Consider the following 26,475-nt stretch of genomic DNA (forward strand, 5'->3'; position numbering starts at 1 on the left):
TAAGTTTAAAATAACTTTTGTTTTAATTTGCAGCAAGAACTGTTGCATGAATATATAAACATTTACAAATATGTACTGTAAGGCTTACATACTGAGAGTAGATGTACCAATCACAGGAACCTCAGGACACATTTACTTAAAAACAGGAATACTTTCAGTTAATTATATTAAGAAAATTGCATTGAAAATATTCCAATTATTCCCTGTAATGTGAAATACATTACATATTTACATCTAAAAATTAAAGGGACATCAGCATTTAAGCCTGGAAGTGCGACATATAAAGTGTCATTATGTAACAGATTAACACTGAACAAGAAAACTGACTGACTTACAGCTGACAGGGAAATAACTTCTTTTTGGCAAATATACTGTTTAATATAGCAGACAGTAAACATTGTTGTTGGCACCAGAGTTTATGTATTTGTTTGGCTTCCTTTGACCAACTGCTTTTGGTTCTGTCTTTAACATGTAAAAAGGAATATATTAGTACTTTGAACACTTTCATGGATTTTATTGCCTACATGTTCTCCCATTCACCACAGACATATTAATATCTACAAATATACATTTTTGTTCTTTTTTTTTCAGACAAAATGAGCCTCTCTGTGTTCGTTCTCCTGCAGCAGTTGGAGTCTTTGGTAGATGGGTTTGGTCCCGGTGGGGCTGAGGTCATCAGGGCTGCTTGGAGAGGGAGACTGGGGGGAAGAGAGAGTGGGGGAAGTCGAGACCCCAGGGTCAATGGCGCTGTCTGTGGAGTCCTGAGTCTGGTGATGTGTTTTTACTGGGGGTGTGAAAGGGGAGGCTGCTGGGGAACTGTTGGTAGAAGTGAGCGACGTGCTGGTGGCTGTGGTTGTAGTCAAGATGGAAGGTGTCCTGGATCTGCTGCTACTGGAAACGGGGGGGATGTAGAAGGTTCCCGGTGGGGGCTGTAGAGTCCGTGGAGCCCTGAGTGTTAGTGAAACTTTTGGTGAGCCGCTGGCAGAGGATTCTGCATCTTTTTCACTTTTGGAGCTCCACACAGACTTGACTGGCAGCATGCTAGGGCTGCTGGAGAACATGGTGCTCACGCTACTAGTGGCCGTAACCGCAGAGGCCGCAGTTGCAGCAGCACCAACCGTGATGGGCAGCGTGGCCTTCATCGGCTGCAACCCAGAGCTGGTGGGTGGCAGATTGGCGACTATCATGGCAGTTCTGGATGTCATGTCATAGTGCTTGTACTTCTTATCCCATGTCCTTCTCTGCATTGTCTGTGTGTCGATAAAAGGAGTAATGTAATAGGTGCTTATTCTGGATGAGCCACTCTGTCGAGCCCTCTCAGGTTCTGGGATCTCCTGAATTGCTTCTGTGTCCCTCTGAGCGGAGCTTCCATCAACCACATCCGTTTTGTTCCGGTTATTCCTCTCCAGAATCTGAGCCGGTGTCGGCAGGCGTTCCAGAGGCATGCTGATGGGTCGAGAAACGTGCCGACCGACCTGGTTACGCAGCTGGACCTTTGTTGGCAAAGTGTTGGTGTGGTAAGGGAGCGAGGAGCTGGGGCGGTTAAGCGCGAAGGTTGATCTCTGGACCTCTCGTCCGCTCGACGTGTGCAACCCATTGAGCTTCTCTGCGGCTGAAGAGTCTGATTGGTCTTTTCTGGCCTGGACCTCATGCACCTCATCCAGGATGTGGGATGATGGGATTATCGAGGAGTATCTCTTGTATACTTTGGCACTCTGAAGGCACAAATTTGACAAAGAGGATTACAATGTCATCACATTTACCCATCTAAATTTTACAAAATACAACTCAAAAACAGCCAGATGGAAGAACAGGAACAAGGAAGGAGCTTGTAACCTCACTACTAACTTAAAATATCAGCCACATTTATTATTATCTGCTAGCTAAGGTAAGCAAAAAGATAAACATATTAGAAAAGTCCAAACTTGAACTTCAAAAAAACCCCACATGGTTAGAAACAATAAAATCACTTGAGGCACAGGTATTGACACCTGTACAAGCCTATGCTGCCAATCGACATGCTAAGTCATCTGGTATCGCTGTCAAACAATCTGTTGACAGGTAGATAGAACCTAAACTGTTATGACGCAGCCTTGGGCTGCTACTGAAAGAAATCATTTCTTAGATCAGTATTGTTTTTGTCCCTTGGTTTATAGTTTCTGAGTTTTAAGTTCAGCTCCTCTGTGTTATTTAGCAAGCAGGGAAAATGCAAGCAGTTTCCCTGTTTGCATTCTACCACAGTTGTTTTTCATCTCCCCTGATTAGGTCACCTGGCTGACATTTTCCACAACTGCCTCAATATTTAAACTCACTGGTTTTCTTTGTTCATAGCTGAAATTTTCCATTTCACTACCTCCATTCTATGGCCTATTCTCCCTGTAAGTTCCCCTTTATTAATCAAAGTATACTACAGTTTATGCTTATGTCAAACATGTCCGTTTCAGAGCCATTTAAAGGTATCCCTACATTTGGGGTATTTAAATGAAATCAGTTATTTTGTAACATTTTTTTAGCTATTTTTTGTCATTTTTAACAATGTTGCTTTACATTCCATGAGCTGTTTACATCTTTCATTGCAACTTTACAAATAAGGTTAAGTCAAATATCAAAATGATGTGAATCAAACTGCACCATCAGGGTCCTCCTCACCTCCTTGATGTCCATTAGTGAGGTAGAGTGTCTGCTTAGCTGGCGCACCTTCTCCTGTTGGGTCAGTCTGGGAGACGCTTGTGCACTGGTGGTGGTGATTTCGGAACCAAATGGAGTAGGTGCATCGAAGATCATGTGAAAGTGTCTCACCATCATCTCTACCATTAGTGCCTGGCATGGGTAATCCACCAGAGAGGAGAGAGACACCTCTGCGTCGATCTGTCTTGGTTTTACCAGTGTGGGTCCGAAGATAATCCCCAGGTTACTGGCATTCATCTTGTTCTCATCGGCCTGTTTACTCACTCTGGGAATGCAAAGGGGAACAATGAGCTTGATAAGTAATTTCCTTTTAGTCAGTTTATTTTCTTTGGGCCTTCAAAAACACATTTTTAAATAAAAAATTTAAAAAACGCTTTTTTAAAGAGTGTCAGCGGTGCAGTGATGAATGGATATTATAAACAATAGAACCAAGAATAAAGTTTGGAAATACATGTTGATGCTGATTAAGAAAGAAAACAAATATCATCCATGCTTATAACATAGTACTATACTACACACTGGTGCCAGCGTATGTTTGAAAACCAGTTCAAAGATACTGAATAAACCACAGGTTTTATGCTGTCATTTTCTAACAATTCCTGCCAAGCTTTAGGGAAGTCTTTGTTTCCCCATGTGTGTCATGAGGAAGTTGGAGAGTCAGTGTGGCTGTAAAAAGAGCAACATACCAAAGCCTGTCTCTTAGTTCCAGATCATACCTATTCAGATGTGCGATAAGGTAACGCAGAGTCCTGTAGTTGGCTGTGGGCAGTTGACGCAGCAGATCTTTGATCTTCAAAAGGACTCTGCTCATCTGGGCGCTTGGTGTTCCTTTCTCTTCCACCTGGGAACTCGGAGGTTTATCAGCTTCTTCTGCTATCACTCTCTGACACTCTTTAGCCAAGCCAATAAGGTTGTTATAGAATCGATACTGGATCAGTGGTTCTGGCAACTGTAGGAAATAATACTTCAATGAGTTCTATGCTTCCGTTTAAAAAAATAGGATTTAGCGATGAAAACGAAGGAAATTATCAATATTGATACGAATGTCATTAATTTTGGGCTGTTAATGATGCATTTGATCTGTTCTTATTTTAGGGCAGAAATGGTTGTTCAACACCACTTTAATTTAAAACTGCCTAACTCTGATAGGGTATTGGACCACTTTCCCTAAGAGAAATGGTAAAGCATATTTAAATAGCAAATGCATATTTAGAATTTTCCTGTTAGAACAACACTGTCTGTCCATCTTCAAGCACATCTATAAAATCTAGAAGACAACTAAATATCAATTGACTAGTTTCCATGGTGAAGTAAGTTTAACACCGACCTTGGAATGAATGTGTAGCAACATGGTTTACGCTTTTTAATGCCCTTCGAAAACCCTGAGAGAGTGTGCTGTTGTGACACTGATGCAGAACAAAACTGACTGTGTCAAACTTCTTTAAATTCCCCCTAAATTTACACAGCTGAAACTGCTTCTCTGCAGCTTCCTGTGTACTTCTAACCAACTATGAATGGGGATGTATGTATATTTTGGGACCAACATGAATTAGAGGAAATACACAATAAAGTCAGACTTTAAAAAAAAACAAACATAAAAGTTATAGATTCATTCCTCTCTAGAAATGGTTTTATGATGCATCCCACGTGCATCATAAGAGCCCAAAATCATGATGCCATTCATGCCGATGAGAATATCTGAACTTCTGATTGGTACAGCAGCTGAAGATTTAGCTGAACATAATAACAGACGTCTACATAAGTCATTAATTTCAAAAGATCTTCGGTAGGAATTTGATAAAAACCTGTCTTAGGTAGAGTTTGAGGACATTGCTGATGTCGTGAGGTGAGAGTTCAGACAGTTCAACCAAATCCTTCCCGTTTTCAAACGCCTGACAGAGCTTCTCCACTCTGGATTTGGCCCCATTCACACGATAAATGCCCTACAGGAGTAAAACAGGCACAATCATAATTATCTTATACATAAACCAGCTGAAAAGATTATTGTTAACTCATCATGTAATTATTAAGGAAATTTTAATAAAACACACAAAGGCCATAAAAGTACCTTGATGTTGAGGGCTCTACTTTCGATCTCAGTGGTACACTTTTTGATTATAAAGGGGATTCCATCCGGACAGTTCTTCGCTGCTTGGGCGAAGTCGATACCGAACAGCTGCAGCCTGCCCTGCAGCTTTTTGTGACCACACTGGATAGGGAGTGTCTCTAAACATTTCTTATGGCATGCCAAGGAACACTGGCAAAAAGATGCATAAATTACAATTAGGTGACACAATATTAACGCTTTAATTTATTACCACTTGTGTCCTGCTCTATCTGTAGAGTTCAGCCAAAAATAATTCTGTAACCTTGACAAATTTTAGATTTTAAATCGTGTTTATTCAACGATAAAGTTTGTTCCTGAAAGGAAAAGAAACAGACATTTCTCAAAACAATGTATTTGTTTTATTACAGATTATTAAAAAATAGATTTGGAGCAATCAAACAACTAACTGACACATCAGTTAACAGGTGCCTATAGTTTTCACTGGTATTTTGTCTGTTTATCTTTGCTGTTGAACTCCATGTCTTTGAGTTTGAGAGACTTGTTTGCCTTAATCTTAGCTATTTCCACTGATTCAAATCCATCAAAACAATACTTCCAATCAGAAGAAACATGATGGGAGAAATAACATAACGTTACACCTGAATCTGTCAGTGCTATGAATAATTTTCGGTTTAACTGTATCAACAATAAGACACATGATTTTACAATTAGTTGAAGGTAATATCATTTGTACCTCTTCACATTCGGCTCCATGAAAAACAACCAGGCTGTCACACTCTCTGCACTTGGATGGGGCTCGTAGTTTTCTTAGTTTATGCGTTTGAGCAGCTTTTGACATCTGAGTATTTCGGAAAGGACCAGGAGAACCTAAAGTCTCTGTCACCATCTCTACCAGACCTGGCAGTAAAAATCAAAAAAGAGCACATAAACAGGTGATATTATTCAACATTTCCCAAGAAGAAAACTAACATAACTTCCAGGAAAAAAACTGAAGCTTAGCTCTGGGGAAGTTGCTGGCCTTTGTTTCTGTCACCTAACTGTACAGATATTCTTCCCTTTTTTATGTTCAAAACAAGCACAAAAACTAATGTAACCCCAATCAATTATTCTCTGCAGACCGAAAAAGCATAGGGAGTGAAAATATTACATGTAGCAAAACTGACATCCGATCAGTGCAATGAGGCAATCAGCTATGCATAAGAGAAGATTATGCAATCTCCTCAAGACATTTTTATTTTCCTATGTCAACTAATCTGCAGGCTGTTCTTAGCAAACCAGTAAAATACACTTAAGAAGACAAATAGATGTTTCCTACCGTTGTCAAAAGGAGAGAGAGGCTCCCTGTCATCCAGATCATCAGCTGAAGACATGGTCCCAGTGGAGGGAGTTCTGGGAAGCCGCCGCTTGAAATCACCTGTTTAGTCATTAAAAACAAGGTTACGATGTACTACAACTGACTGAGATTAAAAGAAGTTACCATCAACAACTACAAAAGAGAAACTGTGATAGTCACATGAGTACACAAAGCTTAAAAAAAAAAAAAACAGTAAGTAGTGTGTCATTAAATTTTTGTAGGAGAAGGAAGTGAATTTGGAGCGAATGTGTGTTTATATATCCCCTGCATAATGTCAGTCAGTTACTAAAAAGAGAAGCACTGTCTAAAATATTGAAATGATATAATTCATCTAATAGTTGGCAGCTACAATCCTGCATAAATTGTCTCTCCGTCAAGCATTGCAATTACATCTACAAAATAATACGTCACTCTCATGCATAAATTTAATAAAAATACAATTTTAGCACAACTTTTTTAATAGCTTCTACTGAAATGAAAACATATATATACACATATACACACATAAAAATATACACATGTATTTTTTTAAATAAATTTAGAAGGGAATAAATGTGAAATCTTCATGCCTGGGCTAGCGGTGGGGGAGTCCATGGATCTGGATTCGCTGCTGCCCCCAGCACTCTCTGAGTCACTGCACATCCCACCCTGGCTGCTGGAGGTCCAGGCTCTTAGCGGCGCCTGGCTTCTCAGTGCTTCAAATACACAGGGAAAAAAAGCAGCAAGGTTCAACAAAATTTGTTTGGTGGTTTTTCAGAAACGGGCAGTCACACTCACATTTTAAGACTTATGAGTAAGCAGCACTGCTTTAGACTTTAAAAAAACATTCCCATGATTCAGCAGTCGGGGTAAGTCCCCTCTGGGGCTGATAAAGACAGAAGCAAATTGAACCAATAGATTGTCGTGAACTGTTTAAGTTCCTGTTGCAAGAACTGTTACATAAAAAAAGAAAAAGAAAATCAACATCCGGAAACTCACATGTGCTAACATGCATACCTGGGATGTCTGTGCTGCTGTTGGATCTTTGCTCACTGATTTTTGAAGGTCGATGAAGAGAGTGGTCTACGTCGTCTCCGCTCAAAACGTCACAGGAAGTGATGGAGCCCTGTGACAGGTTGCCATGGGAAGAATGGGTGCTCCCTTGAGACCTTTTGGTAAACCCAGACCTGTAAAAGAAAAAAAAAACAATAAGTGAATTTTTAATGCTTTCTGATTTTAGTTGCAGTTGTCTTTTTAGACTCCTAAAGTCAGTCCAGCATTATTACACTATTTTGAACCAAGACTGACATATGAATAAAACTGATTGCTTTTATTTTCTGGGACAGAATGAATTTAACCAATTCTAACAATCTACCAGGTTAATCATAAATAAAGCATAAACATTCTAGAATACTACAGACAGGGTGTTTTGCAGCTATGTAGAAAAAAATTAATGGTATTTGTAATGTATGGTTAGTAAGGTTGTATTATTCGCAAAAAGATATGTAATTTACTTTTTTCAGTTTTTGAGGTTTGAGGTCTTCTGAGGTTTTAGTAGTTCCACAGTTGATAAAGCAACCATTTAGCATTTTTGCTGTGCAGCTGATTTTGCACAACGAATGCAGCTGCAAAGCCACAGTGAGCAAAAACAACAATTAGTTGGCTTTCAACCAAACAGCATGCACATTTGGTTTGCAGGATGTATGTTGTATCTTTTTCCAGTGAATATAGCCTTTCCCAAGCAATTTCTTGTGTGACGGAGACTATATTGGTTCTCTGTAATGGTATGTACTCTGTTCTGTGCTACTGTTGTGGAGCAGAGCTGCAGAGGGTGCAGCTAGAGCACAAGCCCTTACATTTTGCAACATTCAAAGCAAAGAGCTCAGTTTACAAACCAGTAGAACAGGCTTTTTTTTCCACACAAATACCTGTAAGGATAAAATGTTACCAGTTGAACTATCAATAACTGTAGGGTAAGCAGCGGTTTGGACCTAATTGGTTAAGATAACAAAATATAAAGCTATGCATGTTGCAGGTGGTGTATTGTCACAGTTAAAGTAGCTTTCTTAACCTAGTTAAGGCCTTTAATGTCCAAATGCTTTGTCACAAAGGCAAATTTGCCCAATTGAAAGTACCCATGGGTCACAAAAATGTTATTCCTTTCTCACTTAATATGCAAAACATTTGTCTAGTTTTTCATTTGCAACTGATCAAACATACATTAAACATACCATATTGTAATAAGCATTAAAAGGAATATTAAATCATTTAAAATCTCAATTATATAAAAAAATTCAGGTTTATCTTATTTTAAAGACTTTTTCTACCTTTCTGAGGCCAAGTGTTTGCTAATTTGCTGCTCTAGAAAAGAAAAGCTTAGGCTCAGATCAGCAACAAAAACAGGATGCAGGTCTTTCTTCAAAAAGACTTGTTTAAGAGCCAAGTTTAATGAAAGGCACATTCAAAAGTATTTGGAGAAAAAACTTGCTGGATGTTTGGAAGTTCTACTTTCTATGAAATTAAAATAAAAACAGAATATGTAATAGAAAAGGCAGTTGTTATTTTGTAAGATTAAGCTGGTGGTCCAGATTTGTACCATTTTCGAAATGTAATTGGGTGACCCACAAAATTATTCAATGGCGCTGATAAACGCTGATGTTAAGAAACTATGATTAGGACACCTGTAAGGAGAAACAAAAGAAACAAAATGTAGGAACCTAAACATCGTGGAACACTGCATCATCACAATACAAATGGAAAGCACAAATTCTGATCAAATGTAGCGCCTTACAATTATTATGTTTTCAAGCAAATCTATCAGGTTGACTTTAATTCACGTCACCGTTGTGTCAGATTGGGAATCAGTACTGGCAAAGCCCAACATTGGGATTGGCATCTGTCCCTAAAAGGCCTGATCAGCAAATCCCTAGAACAAGGTAGCAAAATATTTCTCTTATTTTTCAAAAGTGATTAATTATGTTTTTAAAATAAGTTGTCTTAATGTAAAACCAGAGATTGACTGAAAAGAGTAGGAACAAAAACTGAAAGGTGACCAGTTAGCAGATTACTACCGCAAATTGCATAACTGAACAAAAACCTTCACAATAATGAAAGTACACACATTCCAATCATTTTACTCTTCAGTTTTGATATTTGTTATTAAATCTGACAGAAATAACACATTTAACCTCTCATCTTAATTCATGTTGTTAAACTAGGTTATGAAACATTATTTATTTTTCTGTGTAAAATCTAGCCACTGTCTGAAAACTTGGGGGCACCTCGAAACCAGAGCCAAACTCTCACGCTCGCAATCTTCCCTGCAGCATTCAGCCTGCAACACAGATATTTCCTGAGGAAGGGCAAGAAATTCAACACGCGATCTGTCTCTCCCAGATTTTGTCTCTCTTCCTCCTACTCTGACTCATTGCTACCTCCGCTGAAAGAAGAACTGAGCAACTTTAAAATGGGAGAGGAAGACTATGAAGAAACACAGAAAAAGATGTTTTTTTAAACAATGTTAAACTAAAAGAGCCCAAGATTATGTCTCAGCCAGGCTTAATTTAACAAGGAATATACAAATACAGCTCCTTAAGAGTATGAATTAAACTTGAACTTTGACAAACTGCCCCTACAACTATAAACGTCAATATATTTATGTGAAAGATCAACTTAAAGTATTGCGCAATTGTGAATTGGAAGGAAAATAATACATCTGACATACATTTGTACTCAGTCTCCTGAGCTAGTATAAAGCTAATTTTATTTGCTTTATACTAGCAAATAAAATCCAATGCAAACATTTAGAACCAAAAATACTATCTCTTTTGGCTTTGGAAGAGATATATGGAGATCTGTAGCTGAAGTGCGAGAATCTGTTGACAACACACCTATTACCACTCCACCCCACAAATCTGGCCTTTCTGGAAGAATGGTGAAAAGAAATGCATTGTTGAAAGAAAGCCAGAAGACACATTGGCATTTTTTTGACACAGCAAAAATGTGGAACAAGGGGCACCATAGAACGTGCAGTAACCTTCCCCTTACTTTCTAGTTTGTCATAAAATAAAATAACATTTATAGTTACTGTAGCTTACCTGAAAGTTTCAGAGAAGGAGTCTGGCTGAAGATGCTCTTTAGGAAGGTTTTTAGGCAGGTTCCGGACAAAGTTAGAGTAGCATCCACCTGGTTCATACAACTTGGCATTCTCATTCAGGGCCTGGAAGTGGGTTGGGAGCGACACTGTCTGCACCTGCTGCATCTGAAACCAGTTCACTGACACCTATAAAAAAACACAAGGATGGTTGGCCTTTTACAAAATATTAATGTTTTTATCACTACATGGGAAGCGAATAAAGTTGAATTGAAGGGATGAACTGTACCAATATTTTATTTATTACATATACTTTACAAATCTTTTAATGGGAGATAATGTTGCTTGTGGAGACAATTCAAGCACTTAGTATGCTAAGGTAAGTGAATCTTCATCAGTGATGACTGAAAATCTACATAGAGTAGGAAGAGATTTAGTAATGTTATTAGTTGTTACTTTTACTGTCACTGTCACGCGACCAAACAAATGCCACATGACAAACCCCTTCACCTTCAGAAACAAATGGCAAAAAGATGGAAATAAGTATAGGTTGTTAATATTGACCTAGTTTAACTTACCGAACCGATACCGATATGTTAGTGCCAATATATTGTGCATCCCTCAACAGTCCAGCTAATTTCTCATCTGGGAGGAATAAATTTGTCTCTCTTACAGCTTTGAGTGTGAGGTCACACTGGAAGATCATCTCTCGGATCTGTGTGAGGATTGTGCTCTTGGTATTGGCCAGATCCATCCGTTTGACGCCTGCGTCAGCCCTGCAGCTTTGGAAATGGTACTGAGCTTCCTCAGCCTGCTCAAAAACAAAAGACAATGGTTTATGGAAGTTGCTCATCCCAAATAGGTGGCACCACAATCCCCCTGTGTAGTAACCCTTGCAAACCTTCTGCATAGCCTCTTCCTCAAGCTTTCTCTTCTTCTCCAGCTGTTTGTTGCCAGTGCTAGACTGCTCCTCCTGGGAGCGGTTTGTAGACGACTGGGCTTTTCTGTACTCCTCTTTCCTCTGGTCGTTCAAAGCTCGTGCCTTACGCAAAGTTGTGTCAACCTCTTGCTGCCAAAACCAAATAATTTTGGCACATTACTTAATTTATCGTGACAACGTATGAACCAGTTACCATAGAAACAATCAGACATGCCCTTTTCAATTTTTAGCCCAGCATGTGAAGAGGCACTGTAAGAAACTAACATTAATACATTCTGATATGAAAACAATGAAAAAAACATTAGTAGAGCAAAATATATAGAATCTACAAACCAACTGCTTCTGTTCTTCTGCACAGTTGCATGGTATAAGTGTAAGAATAGCTTAGCAGAGCAGTTTGCTAAGAGAAAAGTTTACTCTTCTTTGCTTTCCAAGTATGTTTCAAGTGTCTATGCAGAGACTTTCAACAAACCATTTTCTTTTGTTCTCTCTGCCACTGCTCCTTAATGTCCTTCCTCAACTTGTCCAGTTCATTCTTGCGAGCCTGAAGAGGCTGAAAGTAAACAGAGAAAAGAATAGCGTGGAGTTACTGAAAGAGCATTTTCTAAGTTTAGTCTCTAGATAATTAGGCAGCTCATAATTAAAATCTAAATGAATTTTGCTGTAAACTTAAAGCTTTCAAGCCGTCAAGTACACCTTTGAGTCATCAAAATAAAAACGTAGAGAAACTAACAAATTAATTGATGCTTATATGCGGTTACATCATTACAGTGAGCATTAAAGATGATTCAAATGGTTGATAAAGATAGCAAAATGATGCTTTCAATTATTTGCAATTATTTTTAACATAATAATGAACATTTACCTGTATAAATTTATTGCTTTGGAGAGCCAATGAAGTCTGAATGAGCAGCTGGTTGTATTCAATCTCGTTCTTGAATGTGGAAACGTAGATATCACTTAGAGGCATGTAGTCCTGTAGGAAACATGGAGAAAATAACGTTTTCATGTATTTTTGACTCTCCCTGTTTTATAACTGTTTGAGACACCAATTCAGCAAGAAACCAATGCTTCAAATAAAGTCTTAAGTTTGATACCTGCTGACTGGCGAGCGTCGTTGCAGACTCTGCCATTTTGGCATAGCTTTTGGCATACTCAATATCTGACAGAAAAGATCAACACAAGAAGAAACTATAAAAGGCTGTGATCAATGAACTAAACAGCAAACATTGTTTATTATATTTCTTGAGATTTCACAGAAAATCAAAAGTGCCAAGAAATTTCTTCCACTCAAACATTTTAGGACCAACAATCATAATTTTGTTTTTTCTGTTACATCTATTGTTTATATTCGTCAAGAGTAGTGTTATGCATATCTCACCCATGGCCAGCCGCTTTTCCATACACCCTAGGAGGTCTTTAATGTACTTTGACAAGGTCTTTGCATAGAGTAGAGCAGACTCGACTCCACTCTCATTCTTCTGCAGAGCCAAATCAACCTCTTCTTCTTTTGACAGCGACACCTCTGGGCCTATGGAACCAGGAGAAGAAGCAGGCATCACATATGTGGTGTAACTAGAATGTCCCAAAGCTGAATGTATGTATCTCACTTCCACTTTCCACTTTCTGGGCTTGGGTGTGTGTGTGTGTGTGTGTAGGGGTGTGCATGTAGAGGGGAGGTAGATTAAAAAACAGAACAAGATCAGTGAAGTTCACAAGTTGGGAGGGTATGAAAGTACCAGGAACACTTCGACACAGTCTGGTAGCATTATGTTCCTTTTATGTGTTAGAATAGACAACCCTCTCAGACGCTGGCCACACAGTATTACTCTTCAACAGGCAGTGAAATGAGTAACTAGTGTGGAAAAAGCTACAGAAATAACAAGGGCTGAAGTCGAGGTTTAAGGCGGGTCTACCTCAGGGATTCAAGACTCAGAAGACTAAATTACTCAGCTACAACTGACATTTCAGACTGCCCAGAGCTATAAAGTAATAATTACATGCTTTGTAAAAGCCTTCACATTTGAGGTCAAAGGTGTTTCACACAAATATAGCTCAAAGATAAATAAGTTATTGTGAGGCTAACTTACCAACGAGATCCTTGCTCCCCGGGACGTAGCCCTCAGGATCCACAGAGACGTTGTCAAAAGACTGTGAAAAAGAGGTTTGAGATTAGAAGGAAGAGGAAGTGCAGACATACAATCAAAGTCACACATCAGTAGTAGCTGGGGTTTTCAACACTCCAATTAAGTCCAAGAAAAACAAGAACTTGAAACTTTTTAAATAGAGGTGGGGTGAAATTGCTGCCATTAGTGTGACTTTTGAGAACTTTCAAGTTTCAAAACAAAAATTAGACTAACAAAATGTCTAAAAGGAGGAAAATAGACAGGTGGCGTCTCACCCTGCTCCTTCTGGTCTGGGGGATCCCCAACCCTGAGCTGCTGTCCACATCTCCCATAAGGAAGTCAGAAACTCTGTGACGTAAACATGGAAAAGAAGAGAGATTGAACAGTTCATCGATCAACAAGCTCCTGCCTTTTCAGGTCCTATTTAGCGGGGGAAAAAACATTGGCATTGAACCACAGTACTCACACATTGCCGAATGTGAATGCCAAAATGTCAATGGATGTGTGTATCTCGCTGAATATAGCCTGCTTGTTTTCCGAATTCACTTCCTTGAAGTTAATGCCTGGGGAGAGAGATAAAAGTAATCTAGAACTTCAACGACAAAAAAATCTGAATCATAAAACAGCTTTCCTGACCTTCCCCAATTAAAAATGTGAGCTCTCTGTGGTTAGCTGATGAGATTTTAACACATTAAAAAAAATAACAATAAAAACACAAGTGAGAAATTTAGGCAACACAAGAAGAAATAAAACATTTCGGCCTTCTTTCACATCAAAAATTAAATTTTAATGACTAAATGTTTTTTACAGGATTTTCTACAGAGACATTTCAACCAATCTTTCAAGTGGCTACAGCACAATGTCAGTGTACTCCTTTACCATTTTGTATTTGTACTATTTTCATTAGTAACTTTCTTGGGTATGAAAAGAGGCCATCTGCCTATGAAATGATTAGTTTTATCAAACCGGTGAAGAAGCAAACCAACATGAAGCAGACATCAGGAGAAAAGGGAGGCAAAATGCATTACAGTAAAGTTTCTCTGTTTTCCTCTTCTAAGCTTTCAGCTTCTGTTTGTTCAGCACGAACAGACAGAAACAGGCTTTTGGATGTCTAAGAATAAAGACAGACTTTTTCATCATCAGGGGAACAGAGACTGCTATTTACAGTTATTAAAGTTACCCATTCCAAATGGCAACAAAAGATACAAAAGTAAGGTTGAAATGTGAATTTCCTAATCACATTGTTTGTTGTACAGTGACTCCTCTTTGCACTTGTTTCTAACATAACTACTGACTGTTTAGGGCATGAATGCCAGAGAACATGTTTTAATCTCTGCCTTCATGAGGAGTAATTGGAACTGGCACAAATCTATTATTGGTTCTTCACTAATAACCCTCCAAAGCCATATTAAAGAAGTTAGCTTCTGTCAGAGCTAGTAAGCGTTTGCATACATTCAACAGTTTTAAAGAACATGACAAAAAAGCATAAAATACAAAAACTAAAGAGGAAGAAATGTGTGAAGTCAATATGTCATCCTACCAATTCAAAGCGCCCCTTTTTAAAAAGCCTTTACGGTTGTCAAGGTGGAAAATTCAAAGAATATTCAGAAACAATCCCAAATTTTTCCTCCTTTGATAAAAAGTGATCGAATCCGTTGGTCCATCATACATGCTGCTCATACTCAGAAAACTGCAGCTTTTTAAAAGCTGCTGTTGACAGAGTCCCCGGCAGTTTTAGAAAGCCATCCAAGCTGACATTCTCCATGAACTTGTGCACCAGGCTTTCTTCGCACCAACCATTATACCCAGGAAGATGACAGTGGCAGTGAGCAATCAGAGGAACCAAAGACACAGTGAGTGAAATCCAACTAAGCAGAGTACTTCCTGTCTGCCCTGCAACAGGAAACACTCGCACAGCTTGAATTCAGTGACATGTAAAACTACAGACAAGCGTGACAGCTCTTACCTCTTCATTCCCCCGCCCGGTGTTGTTATTTTGCAAATGAAGCCAGAAAAATGCAGCAATTTGAATACATAGCAGGGTACTTTCAATTTCTAGAGTGCTCTCAAGCTTTTGTTTTTCCATTTTATCTTGATTGGAGCAAATTCAGACCATGTCAGTCACGGACAGGTGATTAAAAATCCAAGAGGTCACGGAATCCCAGGCAAGAACGGCGCCACATTCCAGGGAGACTCTGGAGGCCACCAGAAGAGAGGAGGTGCGGTGCGAGCCTCCCTGTTGTGCACCTCCCTGTCTCTGAATGCTAACACACAGCTCTGCACTGGCTTCTTCCTCAGGACATCCTGTGGGTCTCTAACAATGATTCCAGACCTCTGCCTCCCTTGTCATAGCTGAAATTTGGAAACTGCATCATTCAAGTATATAGCCTATTGTTGTTGTTTTTTTTGTCATGACTGTAAACTAGGACATGAGCTTTAATAAAATTACTAGTTTTAAGTGTTCCAATTCTTGGATATACCTATGTTTATCGCTGATCTGTCTGGGTTGTATTTTGGTCTCTATGATGCTGCTTGTTCACACAGTTGCACTGCATTTTATTACGGATGTCAAAGTTAGGTGGAGTTAATACAAAAGCATGTGCAACACTCTTAGACTTTTATTTTGGAAAATAGATTTAAAAATACTCAGTTTACTACAACTTTACAATTTTACTATTATTTATCTTGAATTGTTCAATAACATAAAACCCTAACAAAAACAAACTTAACTCTGTAATGTTACAAAATGCTGAAAAAGTAAAAAAGCATGTCGCAATAAGCAATTAATCACATGATAAATTAAAATGAGCTTGATCATTTCCATTTTGAGGATCAATATATTTAGAAGAGCAACTTCACTGAGACATCGTGTGTGTGGTTTTTAGTTCCATTTTTTTACAGTTTTGTTTTGGTTTTTTTGTCATGTTTTATTTTGGATATTTAAAATAGTTTTCTGTTCCAATTTTAAGAGTTCTTTACAAAAATAAAGTTTGTTGGTCTTTGAGAGGGCAAACTTGTATTTATATACCATTATCAATATCATACTTGAAAATGGTCTCAAAACAACCATCTCACAATAATTACTGGGATAATTTATCATCCAGCAAAATTTGCTAGGTATAATTATTTTTTTCTGATTTGACAAAAAAACAACATAGCAGCTTCTATCTGGAGTAAAAACTGAGTCAGTCCACTGTTAATTACAATTACCTGGATCCTCAGTTATCACAGTCTGCACAAAGTGTTAAATAAAAATAAATAAATACAAGGAAAACAGCTGGAGTGGATACTATTTCATCTGAAATTAGTTAAGAAAACCATGTGTGTGAAGAAGTAGGAGCCACTCTGGCAGCCATACAAATGCCCCAGGTGTTATGTGCAGGCTTCAAAGAGCAACACAGGTGAGAAGACGACACACTGAACACAGAGAGGGGCACAAGGCCTGTTATCATCTAAACCACAGAGTCTTCCTCTGTCATGTCTCACTGATTTATCTGTCTTTTAAATGCTCCTTCACCGACTCTTTGTCGCTGTCAGTTTGGTCATGCTTTTATGTGTTTTGCTCAGCTATGAGGGCTGTCCATTTGAGGAGACAGTTAATGTAAGGCACCCCCTTGTGGACGGTAAGACTCAAAAGGAGAAAGAAAATTGAAGCACACTGCAGCACACATCATAGCTTTCTATACTATCTCCATTATTTTTTTGTGTCAACATGATTCACGTACATTTTTGTCCAGTTTTAGAGAACAGAAAATATTTTGACAACATTTAGTTTGATGTATATCTTTTAGTTTATGTAATAATAGTGTAATAAAATAAAGAATTGTTTTCATTTTTAAAAAAAAGAATAATACGTAATATTAAAAAAGAACTGGAGAAAATTATTTCTGTGTACTTTTTAATGAAGTTAGTCAGTGATCTTTAGACTTATTGGAAATCTTTGGTTTTTGTTTTGCATTCTGAAAACTGTCAACACTTATCTGAAAATGCAAAAGAATGCAGATGAGCATTCTTAAGGACTAAGTCACACTTCAGAGACAGGACAGGTGACCAGACAACAAAATACCTCACAGCTTAACAAAGGCAAAGAAAACACAGAAAATGGTCAGGCCCTGAAAAGAGGCCTCTGGAGATGTTGAATAAGGAATGAAAATTACAGCCTTGCTGCCTCTGCTGATTCCGAGTGCAAGTCTGGAGAGGAATTTGTCTCGAGCAGATGAGCAGACTTTTTGAGTTCACTGACAAGAAATGGGGACGTATCTGGTGCTTCAGGAATCCAAAGTCTATTGTTGCCATTTTCCCAGTGCCACATCTGCAGCACATCTTTAGCAAATACAAGGAAAACAATCCTTGTCTGAACTGCTACCCTTCGGGGAACCCTTACTTTGAATGACTGATCAAACAATATGCTTCATGCTAAGATAATCAGATAACATTAGAATTGGGTTTGGTGCATTGGCATGTCCACCTGCCAGAGAAAAATAACTAGTTACCTTTGACTTTCGCAATGACGGTGCCAGCAGCTCCGAGAATGTCTGCTGAGTTCAGGGTCCGGTGTTTGCCGATGACGGTCTTGAGAACACGGAGCAGCTCTGCCAAGCGCTCCTGCACCAACTCTGGAAGACCCTCCAGGTTGTCTGGGGACAACAGGTATAGAAATATAAACAAAGTTGCACAATTGTGGGATTGAATCACGGTAATCAAAATTCTGAACTAATGTCACAAAGTAACGTCACAAACATGCCAGGAATTAATTAATTTTCCAAAGTCAAATGGTATATTTCACAATCCCTTAGTCATTTGGCAACCCTGATGCCTAATCATCAAATTCTTCTCCGGGTATAAGATACAGTGCATGCTCTGCTGTTATTTATCTGAGCCTCAAGCAAAAAAATGGAAGAAGGAGATAGTTGTGGTTAAGAGACAAACACAGATGTATGCAAGTGCTGGTGATGTCACATGTTTTTTTCCCCCTTGACACCATTTACAACGGAAATATTGTATTGTTTGCAGGTAGAGCTGTGTCAGCTATGGTTAGAAAATGTATGAACTTAAAAAGGAGATTATTTGAGAAAAAGTGATCAGATGCTCTTCTGCACTATTTGCATCATACAGCTCACAAAGAACATCAAAATCAAGTCAAACTCATCATAAGCTTGGTTTTAAATTGACACATATGGTACCAATTAAACAGTTCCATGTCTCTATTTGAAGATAAAAAGGAAGCAGAAACAACAGAAAAAGCTGCACGCAAAGAAGAAGATTGTGCAAGATTTCTTTAGAGCCAGTGAGGTTACACAAGATGACACCGGAGAAGAAGAATGTATAAAATGTGTCTAGATTAGCGCTCTCTCCACTTTTTCAACCATATCGCATTCTGTCAGTCCCTCTGCTATGAAAGGCATCTGTTTCTTGCGGGACCAAATGCAGCAGCGAGAAGGAAAATCCTGTTTAAAGGAGAACTTGTGAAACTATCCTGGCTCTCTACATGGTGTTTATTCTCATGACAATAAAGCTTTCAGAGCAAAATAAAAGCCAAGATGAGTAACACAACACACACCAAAAACAGCAGATGTGAAAAGCAAGGCAAAAATGTAAAATGTTTAATTTCGCTTCATCAGCAGAGGCGGTGTAGAAGTTGGCACCAGACATTAGGTGAGTTCATGTCTAACTTACTACTTTGGAATAAGCGGGGGCAGAAAAGTCATCTGTTCTTTGTCAAGGCTACCCAAGCGAGCAGCAGGGCGAGACGAGAGGCAGAATTTATAGGAGTGCTAAAAGGATTTGCCGAGGGAGTTACAAGGCGAAGGTTCGGTGTGTGTGTTACCCTTTCTGCTCCTTCTTCTTACATACACACTAATTCAGCATTCTGGTGTAAAACATACACAATTTCGAGCAAAGACATAGAACTACCATGATGTGATTACTTTTGTATAAAAGACCAATAATAAATGCAGATTTAGAAAGATCCAACCTTCCTATGTAGTTATAAAGGAAAATGTCTTTTAAATTGGGTTTCACTCCTTCTTTGTCCTCAGAAGAGAGTGAGTGACACCTCAGCACCGACTTTGAAGTTTGCTTCCCTACAGACACGGATAATGGATGTTCAATAAATGTCCTCCCATTCCTTTCAACCCCCTCCCCTCCAGCCGTGATCAACAAGGCTTTAGTGCTTAGCTCTCGGGCTTTTGAGGATTCTCCTATCAAAGATTTGTGTGGGTTAGTGATTAGCATATAAGAGCAAGTCCTAATCAAATGCACACCTGAGAGTTAGCACTTAGCATGAAACCAGAGGGGCATGACTAAAGGTGCTGCTGTGGGATTACAGAAGTGATGGCTATTTGGATCACTCATTTCCTTTTGTACGAACAGAAATTTAATTAGATGAATCCCCCTTCCTTTGTTTACAGTTACCCACTGTCAATACTCACAAATGCAGCAGAACACAGAGTAGGTAACCGCTGTGATGAAACAAATAAACAGCAGCCGACTCTTACAGTAAAAGGTAAATCCACCGACACTGACCTTCTGCAAATAAAGACCATGCATGTGCTAATTAGAGTAAAGCCTCAAACATCTATTATAGTAACAACATGCACCAGACGTCAGGGAACTAAAGCCCTAACTCTTTCCATATTTTAGAAAGTAATTCAATGTGATATGTTTATAAATCAGTAAAGATAAGCTTCATTTCCATATAATGGTGATGAAGCTTTCTAGACATGTAGGCTCACACATCGTCATACATGTATGAGTTGAGTTGTCTGTGTTTTCCACACAAAGGCTTTGGTCAGTGGTTCTGCTACAATAAGTCATCAAGAGGTGCAGTGGAAATTTTACGGGTTTAGTGTGGGAGGTGGTCCATTGTTTCAGCAGCGATAACAGAGCTGAGGCGTATTGTTTAAAGGAAGACCCCCTGCCAAAGCCAGCGCAGTCCAAATCTGCCTGCTGCTTTTGGAGCAGCAAGCACATCAGTTGCAGCCACGTTTCATAATGCGTCTTAACCATTAATTTGCTACAAGAACAAGATGTTCTTTACTCACTGTTTTATATGTTTACTTAACAAAATGAAAAAGTATTAACGACAAATACTTAATTTTTTACAACATTTACAGTGCCTTGAAGTATTAATGCCCCCTTTTTAACTTTTCCACATTTTGACTCAGTACAACAACAATCTTCAATGAATTTTATGGAGTTTTTATTAGGGTTGTTAAAGTTAACGTTTTAATTGTGTGCTTACTAAAATTCCTGGTAAACTGTGTTATTTTGGGAAAGTGTCATTAACGCACAGGGTTCTGTACTTTTTGGATCTCGTCTCCATCCATTCATCCATCCATTTTCAGTTCACCCTTGTCCCTAATGGGGTCGGGAGGGTTGCTGGTGCCTATCCCCAGCTACGTTCCGGGCGACTGGCGGGGTATACCCTGGACAGGTCGCCAGTCTGTCACAGGGATCTTGTCTCGTTTGAAGATTATTTTGTTTCAGCTTCTCTATGGGACTGATCTTCTGTTTATTAAAAACATCGTCTCTAAAAACAGCTCCACTCTTTCTCCACCTCTCCTCCTAATCGATGCTGTCTGACACGCCACTCACAGCTGACAAGCAGAGAAACAGGAACAACCTTGGAATTATTTTACTGTTGTAAACAAAAACATGTAGTTCAACATTTATTTTTACAAGCTGTTATTCACTCCTGAAGCAACCCGAAACATTAAACAATGAACAGTTGCATCTGTCCAGATTCAAAAATGGTTTTACTTTGAGAAGCAAAGTCAAAGTCTGTTAATCGAAAATAAAATTTAACAATGTAAAGAAACGAACAGAATTTTAGGATTTTTATAATAAAAAATAGTAATTTATGGCTAAAAACCCCGTCACTATTTTTACGTTTTTACCCAGTGTACGTAAATTAATGGCATCCAAATCACTCCTAACAGTTGGGTTGTCAATTTTTGCCACTAATTGATGTAAAAAAAATTATTTTACTCTGAGAAAAAGGCTCTAGGCAAAACAATTAGACACAGATTAAGGTGGAATCAGTATTTATGAACTGTCTGGAATCCCTTAAACACAAGATTTATTGGCAAGCCTTAAAACTTTAGACCTTTTTTCACCATGCAAATCAGAACACTATGTCACAACACAGTGCTTCAAGATCAACAGAAACTTCTCAAATAAGTCATCCATAACAATCATCTCTGTTGCTACCAATTTGTATCCCCAGTGTGGTGACACACTCTAACATGTCATGACAAGTTACTGCAAAAACACACATCTTACTTCTGACTTAAATGAAATACCATGCAGCATCTCAACCATGTTCCTTTTAAATTATTATTGCCTCTTAAATTACTGTGTGTGGGAGTCCCATTGTGTCTGACGCAGCTCCCTTTGAGTCTGGTGCAGAGAAGAACCAATCTAATCCAAATCTCCAGGCGGCCTAACAGAGGTTACAGCCTCTGCTCCCCCCACTGATAACGGCAGGCAATCAACTGGCCAGCCTGGACACGCGATCTGCTCCACATGAAACAAGCCTTGGCAGCTCTACTGACACAGTGCTGCTTGGGAAACAGCCTCAGGCTTTACTGAAAGACCAAGGAGGCATTTTTCTTCCCCCTCCTCCTCTTCTATTTCAGATGGTGTAGAGGTGACACATTGACACCTGAACCACCAGATGATTTCATTTTTTTTTTCAGATGTGTTTCTATGTACCACATTCCATACTAGTGACGCACAACTTGCAGTTATCAGTCAACACATTGTTGCATCAAAATGCCCCCTCTAAATGGAAATGATCACTTTCTATCCATTGCATCAATAAACTACAAAAAGGTAAACTGAATATCCATGAGTCTCTCCCCTCACAAAGGATTGACGCCACAGATACTACTTGCATTTCTGGGCTGCCAGCTACAGGCAGAATTGTTTGGTAAGGATTCCATCTCCCAGCACTAATTTTCCCCTCTGTCCAAACAAACGCTGCATTGCCGGGTGGTTCTCAATTGATCCCATACCTTGTTAGGAGAGAGAGAGCTATAGCATCACACGGGCTGTAAACACCAGTCTGAACACCTACTTGCTTCTATCTATGACTCTGTGTGCGGTCTGTGCTTCAAAGTTAATCACAAGTTTTAAGGGCCTCTAGACAGGCACAGTAATAAAATACCCTCAGAAGTGAGGGTATGATTGGTCATCAGTATTTCAATTAAGAAATTTTTACTGTAAAAGTCCATTTTACAGTCCTGTTATATGAGTGGGAATATGTGATGAGGCTTGTTTGTTAAAATGAAAGTACCAATCTTCAAGAAAGTATTAAACATACTTTTCATGAAGTCCACATTTCTGTATATATATTTTTTTATTGGTCTGATTTCATATTCTAAATCAAATGTTATTTTTACTAACTGTAAAAAGATAATCCTAATAATTAAAATGAAAATCAGTGTTATTAATCCATGTTATGTGAACAGAGTTACTTAATTGAATTAACTTTTCAATAATATGACTGTACAAGATCTCCTTGTGAAACAACAGGGCAAATAAATTAGGCTGGCAAGACTTTTTTGTTTTCCGTCATTTTGACTGATGGCATCCAAAAAATTCCATCATATTCTATTTTTACCAGACAAATTTTATAATCTTACTAATGACATAGGATATTCCATTGCATTTAATTCTCATTTGATTTAATTCATATTCAATAAGTCAAACAGATAATCAAGATCCCATTACACATAACACAGATGAACACATCAAAATTAAACTACTCTGCTTAAATTGTGAACAATTCACCTACTGTGGTCTGAACGCGCAGCCTCCTGGTCCACCTCCGGAGGACACATCTGCGCTAGAGTTTTAAAAAAATCCTATCCGACCTGGACCAAGTTCACAGGCATTGTGTCCAAGCTTTATGCAATTTTAATTAACTTTAATTAGAGGTCCAAGGCCGAATTAAACTCAACATATTATTTTAATTAAACTTTCACTGTTTTCTTTTTTATAGCTTTTGTTTAACATGTTCCAACTCCGTTTTGCCGCCTGTTGTCCCTGAAAGGTGAGTCAAGTGCAATCATCTGGGATGTGAGACTGACGTAGGTTTCTACCTCCACTACATGAGCAGAGCAGAGAAGAGCCGCATGCACTTTTAGTTGTGCAGTGTCCTATGCTCGTTACAGTTTAATTAACTTCTGCACCTTGTTTTCTTTTCTCACCAAGCTAAACTGCCTACTCCTCTATTTAGACTATGAATAACACAACATAGAACTCTCTTTAGGTTTCTCTGTTCTGTTTGTGCTGCTATCCTGGAGACTGGATTAAAAACACCACTTCAGCAGCAAGTAGTCAGGGGTATAAATCATAATCCATTAAAATTATGAACAACCTTCATATTTTTCTGTCATTTAAAAAGAAAAAAAAACTTGAATATGGAAAATATTCAACTGCCAAGTGTTTATGATTTCAAAAAATGCATAATTTTCAAAAATGAAGACCTTCTAATACATCAACATTTTCTGCTACTGTCTATAACGTGGTTTTTGCCATGATGACAGTCAACAATAATGGCTCCCAATCATTAGCAATCACAGCTTGTAGAACTTTATTAATCTGATTGGTGAAACTTGTTGCAAAATGTGACAGGTCACCATGTTTGTTCAACATTTTTCAAACTACTTAAAATTTCACCAGGTTGCTGCTTTGGTCAATGAAAAAGGAAATGTGATGGAGGACTTTTCTGATTGCTCCATTAAAAAACATTTTTGTCTAATTAATAGTTTGTTATTTAATTTAGTTCAGTTATTTGCTCAAGTCTTAACTAATTTTAACTTTCTATGCAGCATAAAATGAGCTTCATAATAGTTTAACAAATTTTAAACCAATATTTTAAATCCCTGTTTTCAAGTCAAATCTTATTAAACACATTCTATCTTGATGAAGGATAAAAAAATTGTAAAGAGCGTTTGTACACATCTAAAAAGCTAAAGCTCCTTCCAAAGCTTCAATTCAATACCACTAAATGTAACATCCTTCAATAGCAGGAGCCCAAGTGTCAAATACAATCCTCTCCATGACCAAAGTCCTGCATAAAAATCCAGCATCTCCAACCATAAATTGAAGCCTGGGAAACACACCCTCACCACAAGCTTGCACAAAAACATCCTTCAGCATCACACAGGAAAGTTACTGCCCAACAAATCTCTCCCATCTATCCAAAAAGCTGTAAACCGTTAAGATATAATGTGCTAGATTTGACTTCTTTTGATGTAAGCTAATACCTGTAAGTGGTCTCTTCTGGAGGATCAGGGAAACTTTTTGTAAGAAGATATGACTGATGAGATAAGGCTATTTAAAGCAGTGGTGGCTGAATGGCCAGAGAATACATTGTTAAAACGGATTCTCCAATCAGGAAAGGAAATTTAGGCCTTTCCTGATTGATACCAGTTATCAGTTTCTGAATTTACGACTCCAATTTTGACCAATCTGGATTCTTGTCTTTCACCAACAATACATAAAAGTCAAAAATGTGCTGCTAGTTCTTTAATACGTGGAGCAGTTCTTATTCCATCAGGAAAAGAATTAAAATATTTTCCCAATTAAAGCATCAAATCACATGTCCCTACCTTTACATGATTTTTACTGAACTCAAAAATAGTGAATCAAAATACAAACTTGGCCTGAAAATACATGAAGTTCTCTGTATGTATTTAATAAATACCAAAACTAGGATTGTCTATATTTCATCTGAAGATATAAGAGCTAATCAAGAAAAAATGTGTGCGACTCCATTAATTTATAAATTCATAAATTAAGCTGCTTGAAATATTTAAAACTACTATAATATGGTGAATAAATTCTAACACTGCAGAAAAATACACTGAAAAGATCAGGAGGTGGAGGCAAATAAATTCCTTTTTTTCCCCAACTGGTTACATAATTGACCACAGGACTCATTTTAAAACAGGAAGTTAACAAAATAGCCTCTCCTTAAAAGACAAAAAAAAAACAAAAACATTTAAAATGTGTTCAACATACGCCCTAATGTTGAACAGTAACTCAGTTACAGAGTGGTGCTCTAAAACACAGGACAATGCAGCTTAACTGGAGCTCTGCCAAATCCTCTCAGTCATCATGATGACACCCAGAGCTAAACAATGACACGTTTTTATTTTGTGAGTCAGCAGGACTTATTCCTCAGTCCAAGACATTCAACACTTCGTCTTACACAGCACTGAACTATGTCCTGTAGAATAGCTCATCTCTGACCAAATGTTCACCCCACATTACAAACTAAATACTGGAAGCTTTTAACGTAACTTCAGGACTTGCAGCAATGCACTGAAATATTTGTTTTACACTGAAACGGTGTCAGTGTGTAGTCTTCAGATTAAAAGAGCTAAATTAAACTCTCTCAAGGAAATGTGAAAGTGATACAATGTAAGGTAGTGTTCTGATTATCATTTCCTTGTGAAAAAGAGAAGTTTAGAGTTAAAAACTTCTGCCCACCCAGCAGCAGCGGTCTATACAGGCTGACTATAATGTACACCACACAGTAAAACACATTCCTACAATTTCTGGGCTCTATAGAGGGCAAACCACAACACTTCTTGGAAAATTTCCACAAGTTCTGGAAAAGAAAAGAACATTTTCTTTTCCAGAAATTTAATGCTATTTTTATTTTTTTTGAGGGCACAAGAACAAAAGAAAAGCTAAATAGTAAAAAGCAACAAAGGATTGAGTACTTCTTAAAAAAAACTATTTAGTTTTCTCCAGAGATTTTTGTGCTGTAGTTTTGTCTTACATAGACTTCATTCGCATTTGTGGTGTTTTGAGTCTTGCCTGTGTTATTTTATCTTTTTTTTTAGGTTACTTCAACACAGGGAAAGTTTCCTCCCACTTCACATGAGTTTAAGCTTCTAAATACTCATTTTGAATTTCAGATTCTGACACAAATATAAATTTATTTTCTAGAAAAAGTCACTCATACCTGCAATTAGCCTACAGAAGGCTACAAGCGAGCATTTGTTTAAGAGGAATGTAGAGTATGCAAGAGAGTGGGGGGAAGGGAAAGGGCCCGCAGTTCTGCTTGTAGATGACTCTTTCTTCATGCCGACGTAAGCCATTGACAGAGCTGTCTTATTCAAATGAAAGGAAACTGGAATGAAAATTTGTGAATGAAGAACTTTTGGCACTTCTCCTACCTATCTCTTTTTTATTAAAGCCCCACAG

General features: G+C 38.2%; 1 protein-coding gene across 5 annotated transcripts in view; it reads right to left on the minus strand.

Moving 5' to 3' along the window:
* The window catches only part of LOC122840857 (rho GTPase-activating protein 29-like), a 33,570-nt gene continuing 7,095 nt past the window's right edge, over positions 1 to 26,475 (minus strand). For 3 of the 5 annotated variants that reach the window (XM_044133604.1, XM_044133603.1, XM_044133605.1), the window contains exons 3-22: positions 17,742 to 17,885; positions 13,715 to 13,811; positions 13,524 to 13,596; positions 13,213 to 13,273; positions 12,504 to 12,653; positions 12,220 to 12,284; positions 11,988 to 12,098; positions 11,595 to 11,675; positions 11,084 to 11,251; positions 10,856 to 10,993; positions 10,187 to 10,371; positions 7,107 to 7,276; positions 6,680 to 6,805; positions 6,072 to 6,170; positions 5,490 to 5,653; positions 4,757 to 4,945; positions 4,494 to 4,631; positions 3,405 to 3,637; positions 2,650 to 2,953; positions 1 to 1,715 (exon numbers count right to left, since the gene is read on the minus strand). In XM_044133604.1, coding sequence (XP_043989539.1) covers positions 588 to 1,715; positions 2,650 to 2,953; positions 3,405 to 3,637; positions 4,494 to 4,631; positions 4,757 to 4,945; positions 5,490 to 5,653; positions 6,072 to 6,170; positions 6,680 to 6,805; positions 7,107 to 7,276; positions 10,187 to 10,371; positions 10,856 to 10,993; positions 11,084 to 11,251; positions 11,595 to 11,675; positions 11,988 to 12,098; positions 12,220 to 12,284; positions 12,504 to 12,653; positions 13,213 to 13,273; positions 13,524 to 13,596; positions 13,715 to 13,811; positions 17,742 to 17,885 — 3,824 coding nt within the window. In that variant the 3' untranslated portion in view covers positions 1 to 587. Of the gene's footprint in view, positions 1,716 to 2,649; positions 2,954 to 3,404; positions 3,638 to 4,493; positions 4,632 to 4,756; positions 4,946 to 5,489; positions 5,654 to 6,071; positions 6,171 to 6,679; positions 6,806 to 7,106; positions 7,277 to 10,186; positions 10,372 to 10,855; positions 10,994 to 11,083; positions 11,252 to 11,594; positions 11,676 to 11,987; positions 12,099 to 12,219; positions 12,285 to 12,503; positions 12,654 to 13,212; positions 13,274 to 13,523; positions 13,597 to 13,714; positions 13,812 to 14,788; positions 15,018 to 15,214; positions 15,440 to 17,741; positions 17,886 to 26,475 lie in introns of those variants that run through there. The other 2 variants (XM_044133607.1, XM_044133606.1) reach the window with 2 other exon arrangements.

The sequence above is a fragment of the Gambusia affinis genome, linkage group LG12 (assembly GCF_019740435.1).
Source record: "Gambusia affinis linkage group LG12, SWU_Gaff_1.0, whole genome shotgun sequence".
In the NCBI taxonomy this organism is placed as follows: Eukaryota; Metazoa; Chordata; class Actinopteri; order Cyprinodontiformes; family Poeciliidae; genus Gambusia; species Gambusia affinis.